The 12,206-nt window shown below is 37.7% G+C and overlaps 2 protein-coding genes across 2 annotated transcripts; both read right to left on the bottom strand.

Moving 5' to 3' along the window:
- Positions 1 to 133: 133 nt before the first annotated feature.
- On the bottom strand, positions 134 to 3,885 carry ddost (dolichyl-diphosphooligosaccharide--protein glycosyltransferase subunit (non-catalytic)). The gene is made up of 11 exons (XM_008318452.3): positions 3,621 to 3,885; positions 2,768 to 2,878; positions 2,545 to 2,631; positions 2,346 to 2,449; positions 2,157 to 2,251; positions 1,918 to 2,011; positions 1,677 to 1,825; positions 1,267 to 1,414; positions 1,021 to 1,141; positions 816 to 922; positions 134 to 696 (listed from the first exon to the last, which is right to left on the bottom strand). Exons 1-11 carry the CDS (start codon positions 3,853 to 3,855, stop codon positions 547 to 549), a joined length of 1,401 nt encoding a protein of 466 aa, XP_008316674.1. The 5' UTR covers positions 3,856 to 3,885; the 3' UTR covers positions 134 to 546.
- Positions 3,886 to 4,091: 206 nt separating this feature from the next.
- Positions 4,092 to 12,117, bottom strand: zbtb17 (zinc finger and BTB domain containing 17). The gene is given in 16 exon segments (XM_008318450.3): positions 4,092 to 4,808; positions 5,127 to 5,216; positions 5,325 to 5,573; positions 5,711 to 5,841; positions 6,115 to 6,235; positions 6,345 to 6,461; positions 6,895 to 6,982; positions 7,619 to 7,862; positions 7,864 to 7,917; positions 8,011 to 8,153; positions 8,343 to 8,620; positions 8,847 to 8,936; positions 9,031 to 9,336; positions 9,913 to 10,092; positions 10,188 to 10,396; positions 11,314 to 12,117. Coding segments are annotated over 15 exon segments (2,520 nt in total). The 5' UTR covers positions 10,393 to 10,396; positions 11,314 to 12,117; the 3' UTR covers positions 4,092 to 4,584.
- Between the last annotated feature and the right edge of the window lie 89 nt (positions 12,118 to 12,206).

Below are 12,206 nucleotides of genomic sequence, written 5' to 3'. Positions count from 1 at the left end.
TATTCAATTTCATTGTACCCCAGTGTTACAATGACAATAAAGACTATTTTATTTACAATAACGTGTGCGTAATTATTCTATTAGTCTATTTTGTTAGTGCACTGACACACATAAAAAGTCTTTCTTTACTGAGTGGAATGTCAGTACTTTATTATGAAGACTCCAGATTTTATTGGAAACCATCCATATCAGAAACAAAATGGCATTTTCAGTGCATGAGGTCACTACAATTAATTACTGTGATTTTTGAAGCTAGTGTCAATCTTTTCTGGATTCACTTATGGCCCAAGACAAGTGCTTGACTTCGATACTTTTGTCAACGTAAAGCAACTTTATAAAAACACTAACATCAGAACATGGACAGGTCTTTAAATTATTTCATAGCAGAAATTAAAAAAAAACTCAGGATCACCCTTTGCCTTCAGACCCCAAACAAATAAAAAGACACTGTATTGTTACCCAAGACTGCAGTCAAAGACTCAATTTAAGTTCTTCACAAGTTCAAATTTATAATCTCATTTTTCACATCCCTGTTGTTCCTCTAATTTAGTCTGACTTCTCCTTCTCTTTCATGTGCAAGAAAACTATGCTGAAGATGAAAAGACCTGTCATCATAGAGAAGACGCTGGCATAATACGGGAAAGCTGAGGGGATAAAGCGCTCGTACTGAGTGTGCTGTAGGGGGCGCACTGACACCTGTGGCGAAGAAACATTTGTACAAATTAATCCAGTGTTGATTTTATTATTGTCACATAATTTGTCTTTTTGTGCATGCACAAGCTACATGCGAGTAAACACAGTCTATTTTAACTTACTTGGGTAGAGGAGTAAAGGTGTGTGTATCCCAGTCTGTTGTAGTCCACCTTAAACTGAAAGACTCCGTACACATCAGGCAACTTGAACTGAACACTGTATTTTCCTCCTGATAGAAATCAAACACATGATTTACTTAAAGCAGTTCAGAATAAAATCTTTGTAATGCAATCAACACATTTACAGAGTATGTGTAAAAAAACATACCGTTTTTCTTGAGGTAAGTTCTTACGAAGGGATCAATCCTCACAAACTCCAGTTGAATGTCATCTCCATCAAAGGGAACCCAGCGGCCCTCGGACAGCATCTCAATGACAATGCTGTATTCCTGTGTATGCAGAACATGTAAAACAGTAATTAAGAAAAATTGCTGACAAATCTACACCTTAGCCTTTAAAAAAAATCAAATGGGTACAGTAAGAACTGTTGGCTGCAATATTCATATCAACTCACCACAAGATCAGTGATGGTGTATGCTGCTGGGGGAGTGGTTTCTCCCACAGGATGGTGGGTAACAGCTCCCACCCTAAGAACTCCAGCCTCCTTGAACACCCAGCGAGACAGAGCCTCTGCCAACTCCATGTTCCCTGTTTTCTCATGTCTAAAAGGACAATGGCAGAGTAAAGGTCTTCATTCATAATCTGGACAGTATTTTAATGGTACTAAAAAAAGTCAATCCAAATAAATCCTAATCATAACACTAAGAAAGAATGTCCAGATTGGTCTCAAATCACATTTTAATCTGTCAACATATTTAAGCAGCACTATTATGTTAATCAGAAAATACTTAAAGAACCTTAACAGAACAAAACCTTTTTTTTTCTTTTTAAATCAGACATGTTGTGTTGAACAGCAATGCCTACCTCTTAGATCCCGGTGTGGCCTTTTGCACAGCTGAGTTAAAAAAGGCATCACTGAAAAACTCCAGAGACCCGCAGAAAACCACTCTGGCATTGTTTCTGGCCTGAAGCCCAGCAATGAGCAATGTGTTTTTGCCGACAGCATGGGGATACTTGAGGAAGAAAAATACATTGATAAAAATAACCTAAACAATGTGAAAATGTGGTGATTACAAAATAAGGATATATATGCAGGTTATGTTACCTGAGAAATTGGTCTGTCTGGGAAGAAGGAGTAAGATGTGGAAGAGCCAGTGAGGATGTCCAAGACTAGAGGGTTTTCAGGGTCAGCTACCATTCTGGTAAAAAATAGTGCAACATTAATTGCTTTTCAGTGAATATTTCAGCCCCTTTCAAAATGAAGTATTTTACATTATACACTTATATATAGTATTTCTATATATAGTATTTCTAAATTAACTACATTGATTAAATTCGGCTTACCCAACGCCCTTAAATAAAACCGGTTTGTTGGTGGGTTTTCCGACAATAGTGGGAGCTTTGAGCAGGTTCTCAGGGTCAGCAACAATTAGAGTGTGCTAAAAAAAGTAGGTTATGAATAAAATGTTTTATAAAATGAGTAGGACTGAAGATTGCATTTTTGAAGCAAATTAAACAGCTTAATTTTGTTACCTCTCCAGGATCTGAGACATCGTAGTTGTGATGGTCAATAACGGCAGTTTTCTCCTCATCAAACTCAATGCCACACTCGCTGCCCAGTTCTCTCAGAGGATCACCTGTTAAATCAAGAAATAAATGATGAGCATCTTTGTGAACCCCTGCTTGGATTTGTTCAATGATCAATAAAGTAAGGCTGTAGAAACTAACTCACTGATATCTGAACTTGCAGCAACCAGGACATTTCCTCCACCATCAATGAAAGATGTAATGGTCTCCACATTAATATTCCCTCCAAAGTCTGTGGGGAAAAAAAAAAAAATATATATATATATATATATATATAAAAACAAACAAACATAATTTACAACTTTCTAGAAAGAAACTCTTAAGCAATTCAACAGATCAATTGGTTCTACCATGAGCATTAAATTTACCTTCAACAGATGGTGAAAAGATGACTAAGTGGTCATACAGGAACTGGCCATATTTTATTAGGGATAGAGAAGGATCGTCAGCGGTCTTGAAAGTGAGATCAAATCCACGATCTGAAAAATGAAGTACATTATCAGTGGCACAAGATCACAGGAACACCTTTTTAATAAATAAGTAAGGGACATCTACACTATAAACTATACAAATCCAAATTTTACACAACCCTATGCACAAAAATGTAGCTGTGTATTATTCCATTAACACCACATTAAAGTCTTCTCAATCGTGTTTATCATGTATCATTCTCAGGAAGTTTCAACCACGTTACGTTGGGGACATTGTTAACTTACTCAAAAAAAGTTTCGCTTTAAGAATAGGACTATACCTTACACGTGTGTCTGTCGTGCTTTAACACATGATTCTAAATTATGTCTTATTATAGTTATATTGTCCATTAAAATGCACAAAAACACATTAAAAAAACGTATGTCCAAAAAAACTGGGAATTAATTGCCGTTAAGTACTTTTCTCCACAATAAATGTATAGATGTTTTTAAGGAGATTAGATAATTTAAAACACAATAGTCACTAATTTAATTATGAATTACTTGCCGAGCGCAAATTAATGTGATTCGCAAAGAAAGTTTGACCAGACGTTGCAAACACGGTAGCTAAGCTAGCTCAAGCTAAGCTAGCTCAAGCTTTGATTTGCAGCATGTAAACCACTATGTAAATATATACAGACCCACAGTCGGTATATATTCCTCCAAGAGACACAAATGAAAAACACGAATAAACCTCAGCATTATAGAGAGGAAATGTGTGATATGAAAATATTACGAATCGTGAATCTACCTGCCAGACTACGGAAGAACATTGAATGGGTGTCTCTAATGTTGAGGTTGTCCAGTAGAACCAACGTTTTCCCGTCAGCAAGAGCACAGTGCAGCATTGCTGCAAACGACAGCATTAAAAGCACACCATTGTCCAGAAGTCTAACCCTCCTTTGAGTCAACATCTTGCTTTGTTTTTTAGGTGATGTTACAGAAACGGGCCGGTGTTTCTGCATATCTGCCGTCAGCGACGCCATTGTGGTGCAGAAGTGGACGTCAGCGCTAGCAGTGGGCTAAACTTTGACCCTACGATTTAGCCAATCACAAAGAAGTACGCGTCATCGTTGAGTGCCACTCTGCCAATCACAGCACTTCCGTCTTTCTGTCCGTATTTCTCTCAGTCGTGCTTTTACAAGTTTTTACATTTTATTTAATATGTTTCTTTTGTTTGCCGTTGCTGGTGTAGTATTATTTTAACTGGCGCTGGAAAAACGATTAAATACAGACTCGTTTTGTCAGTTACCATTTTAATAACCATGAGATATAATATAACCAAGACGGTATTAAAAATACACCATAGCATCTTATCTACAAAAAACACATACACAGCGTTTTACCCTTTCCAGAGGATACATTTATTTTGGACAAGCTGTCACATTCATAGGGTCTGGGTCTGTGTTTTTAACATGATTTACTTAAACGAAAAACAATTAAATGTACATATATTATAAATGTGATATAAGTGAAAAATAACAAAGCTATACTTAGTATAACTATTTCAATATTTACCATATCATTAACTCACCTAATGTAAGTTCTCCTACATGGTACTGTGTCTTCATTTTATTCTGTATAGTCATATTTCTTTAAAAGCTAAACTTTATACATATTTTACATATATAATTTTACTTAGAAAAAGACAACATTTGACTTTCACCATCCTTCCTGTTCCTTCATCTCCCCCTCTGTGTCCTGGACGTAACAGATCAGTTTTCCCCTTCTTGAATGACCTGTTCAGTTGTGGTTTGCCATGTTGTGGCAGTTTCTCCTTCTGCAGTCGTGGCTGTGGTGTACTGGTAAAAGTCTGAATCTGCCTGAAACATGACTAAGGCCTGAGCAGTGTGGATGCGTACATGCTGAGCAAGAGAGCTTGCATCCAAAAATTTATCTCCACACGAATCACAAGCATATAAGATCTGAGTGTTGGGATCTGGAAACCGCAAAAGAGAAAATACAGTCAAACATTTTGCTCATTACATTTAAATTAGATAGAATCAGCATCAGGAAAACCATGATATTGAAAGTTAGCTTCACAACCACTACTATGACAGAAGAAAATAAATTTAATGTGCAGTATATAGGTGTTGATAAACACATTGACAGAAGTGATTAAGATTATATTAAGACATGTACAATCTAGTAACTAATCGGAATTTGATATCAGTAGGTACTCATATGTAAAAGTACAAGATAAGGAGCCTAAGGCTTATCAAGACATATTTAGGTTTTAGGGTCTTTAAAATTGTACCTGCTTCCTGTACTTTCTCCACTGCTTTTGTGATTTCAGCTTTCAAAGCCTCAGTCTCATCTGCAGACACTGAAGAAGCCACTGGAACCACTGGAAACATATTGTAACATAACATAACATTGTAATATGTTAATTGACATATTCCCCACTAACAGCAGACAGCTGTTTAACTCAGCACACTCTAGTCTGTTATCTGACCTGTCAGCTGAGCTACTGCGCTGTTCGCGAGAGCCATAATGTCGTCTGTGGAAACGGTGACAATATTGATTTCGCTGTCAGATGTGGCTGTCGCCGTTCCCCCATCAGCCCCATCTTCTGTACCGCCTCCAGCAATTACCAGCCGCTTCATGCCAGCCTTGCCATGGTGGACGGTCTTGACGTGAGATCGAAGATTGTCTACGCGGTTAAACCCTCTGCCGCATTTATCACACAAGAAAGGCTTCTCTCCTAAAAAAAGGGGGGTTAATTCAACTGAGCTGAGCTGAATCAGAGAAATTAATTGACTTTTTCAGGACAGAGTTTTTTTTTCTCTCTTTCCATTTATACTGAAACATTAATTACAGCTGACACAGTTCTATCCCCACCTGTGTGTATTATGATGTGTTTGGAGAGGTCCCCCACGTTAACAAATGCCTTATTGCACATCTGACATTTGTGTGGACGAACATTGTCGTGATGGCGAATGTGATTAGCCAGTTGACTGGACTGCACAAACCTGTCAAGACAAAAATGAATAAATAAATAAATAACAGAGACAGCTCTCAACCAACTCTTCATGATATTTAAAGCAATAATAAAGTTTCAGGTGAAAAAAAAAAACATTTTAATACTTAATATCTTTTTGTATGTTTAGATTTTTGTTGAGAATGCACAGTCAATGAAGTGACTCATGTTACAAAAACACTATTGAATCTACAAAAAAATATATATATTATATATATTTTCTTAATTTAGCTTCATTTTGTCTGTCCTCATGTGCAACACTGACCTTTTACCACAGCGATCGCACACATAAGGCTTCTCTCCTGTGTGCTGACGGACGTGAGCAATAAGAGAACTAGCCTGAGTGAACGCTTTGCCACAGATACCACAGATACAAGGCTTTTCTCCTGGAACATGTTGACATGGTCTCATTAGGGACAGACGTGAGGATTGCAGTGAAAAAATAGTAACAAGTAATATCCTTTCTGACTCCTGTCTGACCATTGGGGGAGTTACCTGTGTGGATGCGCTCATGTCTCTGCAGAGCTCCAGGATCACTGAAAGCTCTCTGACAGTGAACACAGACGTATGGTTTCTCTCCACTGTGGACCCGCATGTGTCTTTTCAGATTTCCTGAAAAAAACACATTGTCACAAAACCTTCAGACCAAAACAATCTGTATAAAAGCAGAAGTATATATGATGATTTAGGGGCTGCATCTCACAATTTCCTCTATTACTAAATTAAACTTGGAAAAGTCAGACGGTTTTGTGAATTGAGAATTATGTTTTACATCAAGACAGTAACTGTGGACAAAGGAACCTCTTGTATTTACTTAACCACACCATAAATCTCACATGTCTGGTGTCAACTCACACACTGCCGACCTTATTTGAACAACAAACTGTAGCTCTGTTTAACAACTGTAGACATCACTGGTGGTCATGTGAAAACAGGGCACTGATCTAATGTCTATATACATTATAATGAATGAAAAGACCAGATAAAACAGAAAACAGAAAAAAAAAAAAAAAAAAAGAAAACCACTTTTGCCTTGTCCCTCTACCTGAGGTGGTAAACTGTTTGCCGCATTCTTTGCACTTGAGAGGCCCATCTGTAATATGGATCTTCATGTGAGCCCTCAGGTTTCCAAGCTACAAAACAAAAGCAGTCATCAGATGTATATCCTCTGCGCTTATTTTAAAATACCCTCTGTTAAACTGCAGGTATAATTCCTCATACAATATTCTACAGCATGTTTTAGATTTTAGCTTTGTCAGTTTCAAGTCTGACCCCTATGATATTTTGATATGAAAAGTTCAGTTGCAGCTACTTTACTACAACACAATGTTGACTAAATATAATTTTTATTATAATAATTACTTTGTTATCATGGTCAGTGCTGCTTTGAACAACATAAAAATGCATATTACTGTTTTCCCTGACACACTGTTGGAAAGTTACAATGTTAATTAATCTGCAAAATAATTCTAGTTTCAGTCTGTGTAGATGATAGTTGTTATGTTTTTTTTCTGCGCTGAATTAGTGCAAGGGCATAATAATATATATAATATATATAATAATCCACTCATGGTTGCCCTTCTATGGTAGAGTAAAATAAAACCCAACAGACTACAAGTTGTCTTTTTAAGCCCTTGAAAGCACTCAAAATATAATTTCAAGTGCAACTCATCAACAACTGTCTTCATAATAAGATTTATATTTTCTCTACCGCTCTCTAGCATAGTTCCTCCTTCAAACCTCTTTGTTTCCTTAAATTGTGCCATTACCTGGTTGAAGCGTTTCTCACAATGTGGACATTTGTTTCCCTTCTCCATGTCATGTATCTCCAAATGTCTCATCTTGGCAGTGGGGTCAGAAAAGGCCTTATCACAGAAGTCACAGTGATATGGTTTCTCCCCGCTGTGCACCAGCTGATGTCTCTTCAGGTTACCAGACGTGGTGAAGAGCTTGCCACAGGCATAGCAGGTATAGCGTGCTTCTCCCGTGTGGCGTTTGCGGTGTAGGTTCAGCCCTGATCTGACGGTAGCTCTTCCCACAGGTGGAGCAGCTGTATGGCTTCAAGGGGCTGCAGCATTAAAACAACTTGATTTTAAAAACAAAATCTCCACAGAGACCAGTCGAAAGGAATGCATGAAGACTCACTGCTAGAGCACTTCACCTGTGTGTTTTCTCATGAGCTTTGCAGGCTGCTGGGTCAGAGAAAGCTTTGCTGCAGTCTCGACAGCTGAACGGTTTCTCTCCCGTGTGGATTCGCATGTGCCTCTTAAAGTTGCCAGTATGAGTAAATTTCTTCCCACAGTCCTGGAAGAAAAAAAAACAGCAACTATCAACTATCATCTACACAGAAGGACCAAAATTGAGGGAATTGGTGTTTTAATTAACCCTGTAAAGAAAAGGAGTATAATTATTACATTATTAGTCTTAAAAACCCTGGGTGTACCTAATAAGATGATCAGTACATATACATTATCCCCTTTCATATATTCTTACCTCACACTTATGTGTCACAGAGCTGTAAGGCTTTGACTCCGACCGGCTGCTCATTGATGCTGAGTGAGATTGTTTCTCGACCTGTGACTCAACTTCTTCCATCTGCTCACTGGCCCCGCTGTCTTCCTCTCCATCACCATCGTCATCGTCATCATCTTCTCCACCCCCATTACTATTCTCCTCAAATGTGTCGTCCTGTTCATTGTCCACATCTGCCGACTTCGTCACCATCAAATTTGGTTTTGGCTTTGATTTGCCTTCATTTTCTGAATCACTATCTGTGAGGATGGAAATTAAGAAGAAATTAGAGATGACAAAATGTATGATATTCTGACAAGAAAATTTACACATTTCAATGCATCCAATAAACTTCAGCTGGAATAGAGTGTACTTTAATACCAGGACACATAAAGGTACTGTACATTTGACAACAATGATGTCAAAACTTTGTTGACTTAGTTGTTCAGTTTAATTAAACCGTGTCACCCAGTGCAGTTCACTCACCTGGTGGGAAGTTTCGTTTTAGAGGTTTCCTGATTCTTCGGCCTCGAGAGCTCATGTACGATGAACTGGCAGTGGATTTTCCCTGTGCTTCTAAAAATAAAGGAAATTGCTTTATGCACTTTAATATAAGACAAAGACTTGGGTAAACACCCCAACAACATGTCAACTAAACTTTAAACCTGACCTTGTGTGTCAGAGGGATTATCTTGAATTTCAGTTTTGTCCTGTGAATCACTTTCATTCTTGTCCTCAGCAGGAGGGGCAGTGGTTTGGGGCAGCTGTTCCAGGACTGAGTTAGTCCCAACAGGACTGGTCTCAGAAATAATTGGTTGAGTGTCAGTATCTGCATCCTCCACTGGATCATCCTGAGTTTGTGTTGTCTCTTTAGCTTCTGTCGTAGTAACCGAACGAGTTTCCTCTTCCTGTGATGACTCTTCTTTCATTTCACTGCTCTGCTCCTCGTTCTGCTCGCTTTCACCTGTCTTTTCATCTGTTTTTTTAGAACAATATTAAAATGAAATAGTAATTAAATGTGATTGTATGCAAAATTCATTAAACTAAACATTTTTATATATCTTCTGTGAGATAATAATAATAATATGAACTTTATTGATTTTATGTTTTGGAAATTCTTGTGTTAACAGCAGATGTGCTGCAACAGGGGCCAAGCATGTGGTTCCTCTGGGAATCAAACCCAGGACTCTCTGCTCTCTGCTCTCGAGGTTTCAAAGATTAATATAACACCTAGGTAGGTAGGTAAGTAAATCTCTATAAATGATATATACATATATATATATCATATAAAGATATATACATACATATCATTTATAATATACAAATAATATTTATAATGGGTTTAATAAAATGGCATTTAAAGCATAAAACAATATTTACTCAAGTTAATACATACTAATTATTGACATGATTTAGTATTGTAACATTAAAGACGCATATTATCATAGTGAAGAAAGGCATTCTTGTATTTTATGTGGAGGTCCAGTATGAAAACACTGATGTCGTTATTACAGTTATTGACATATGAACAACTCGTAAAGAATGAACTGACCCACAGTAAAATCCAGGGTTATGACAGAAGGCGCTTGATTGGCCATCGACTGGTATGCAGAGCAAGCATTCACAATTTCTTGAATTTGTAGAAAATTGGCAACGGCCAAGACGTCCTCGACATTCTGTGGACTTAAGTTAAGTTTTGCTGTGTACATGAACTCTAGGACTTGACCCAAACCTATACCAATAATAAGAAAATACAGTAAGTATATTGCATTTGGAATATATAATACTAATACAAAACGTACAAACTTGTTTGTCTATAGAATATACCTGCTGCATTGCTGATGTCTAGGTGTACTACATCTTTCTGGTCCAAGAAGAGGGTACGAAAGTAGACACTGCAGGCGGCCAACACTGCTTTGTGAGCCTTGAAGTCCACCCCATCCACAACAAAGGTGCAGTCACACAGCAGACCCTGCTTTCGCTGACGATTAAGCTGGTCTAAGACTTTTCCACTGTGCCAGGGGAACTCCATCTTCCTACAGAAGCGATATGGTGAAAGAATTCAGTAGCTGGACACAGAAACTGTGGAATATTCACAAGCAAATGTCCTCATGTTGTGCATTAGTTTAAATGTCTGATCTGCCTGCTGATATAAGATACTATTTTGGCATGATAAAATCAGAGATGGTAAAGTAATCATGCTTAACACAGCAAGATGGTAAAATTATTTTAAATACAACTATACTATACACACGATAATTGTCAGAGGTTCTGGTTAATCCAAGGGTCCATTGTAACACAAGTATAACAATGTAAAAAAAAAAACACTTTTTAATTATATTTAATTACATGCATCAGATGTGCACAATTCTCTGTGGTTTTTTTTGTCCTAACAGAAAAGTAAAAGTATGAACTGTGTTGTATATGGTGTATGTTTATATTGATATTATGGATAGGATATTATGATGTCAAAGTTATTGGCATTGACACTAGACTCCTATGGGGAAAATTACGGGCAAAAAGTGTCACTCGAAGTTTTTACATTTTTAAATGTCAAAATGTAATATTAATTGTCGTTAAATATCAAATTCGCTCCATTCGCATCCACTGCTAGCAAACCAAACCCTGTCTGACGACAATGAAATAACAGCGAAATAGCGTTATAATATCCAATTATTGGCAGTAGAGAGGACGTACAGAGAGAATTATATACAGTAGTTCAAAACAATTGACGAGATGGTTTAACGGTGCTATACATCGATTACAATTCCTCAATCCTGGCAACTTGGCTATCAGGGATTAATTTAGCATGCCTTGACGTGAATGTACTACAGGGGCCAAGATGGCGGGCCGTGGAGTCAGTCCTGTCTTCCTCCGCCGTTATTTTTACAGCAACCTCCTTTAAAAAGCCCTACGAAAACGCCATTTTGTGATAAGCAGAGGCAGGAATTACCTCTTCTTTGTTCCTTCGTGGTGCTTTGTTCGTTAAAACCTCAGCTAAGGCGACGTCTCGTGTTGTTTAATTCGAGCCAGAAAAACAAACTCGATCGAGTTTTTCGGTGATCGATCTTGTCGCGCTCAGTCAAACCTTCGCCATCTTCCTCTCTCTGATCGATTGATAGGGACCGTCCGGATGTATGAATTTGAGCATGCGTAGTATAAACACGTCTTGTGCCTTAGCAAACCACTTGATGGCGCAAGCGGCCCATGACGATTGACGCGTTTATAGGTACCAATAGCCTGTGCACTGTGTCAAAAGCACGAACAATTAAAAAATAAGCAAATATACCGAAAAGCAAAACAAGTTTAATGTACAGCTATATGTTTCTTTGTATACGTTTGTGAGGTATTTCGTGATTTATTTTGGTAGTAATTTATAGTCATAAATTTGATCATGCTGTCATGACTGTGTGCTCATTTAAAATACAGGGAGTGCAGAATTATTAGGCAAATGAGTATTTTGACCATATCATCCTCTTTATGCACGTTGTCTTACTCCAAGCTGTATAGGCTCGAAAGCCCACTACCAATTAAGCAAATCAGGTGATGTGCATCTCTGTAATGAGAAGGGGTGTGCACTTTATCAACACTTTATCAGTTATCAGGAAAGGAAGGACAGAAAAAACATCTCCTGTATTGATCGCAAAGAGCAATTCTTTGTGTAAAGCAGGATGATGAACATGGTTTAAAGACTCTGATGAGAAGAAAACTACAGTGGAACATAGATGAAAGAGAAAAACTATATATTCTGTATGTATACTGTATATAATTCACAATTTAAAAAAAACTTAATGTACAGGGTATGTTTGTTGAAATTAGTGACAGAAAAATGTGCAGATACAGTGG

The sequence above is a fragment of the Cynoglossus semilaevis genome, chromosome 10, assembly GCF_000523025.1.
Source record: "Cynoglossus semilaevis isolate Cse_v1.0 chromosome 10, Cse_v1.0, whole genome shotgun sequence".
Taxonomy (NCBI): Eukaryota; Metazoa; Chordata; class Actinopteri; order Pleuronectiformes; family Cynoglossidae; genus Cynoglossus; species Cynoglossus semilaevis.
Note: the sequence above shows the minus strand (reverse complement) of the source record. Positions and strands in the feature narration are given on the sequence as shown.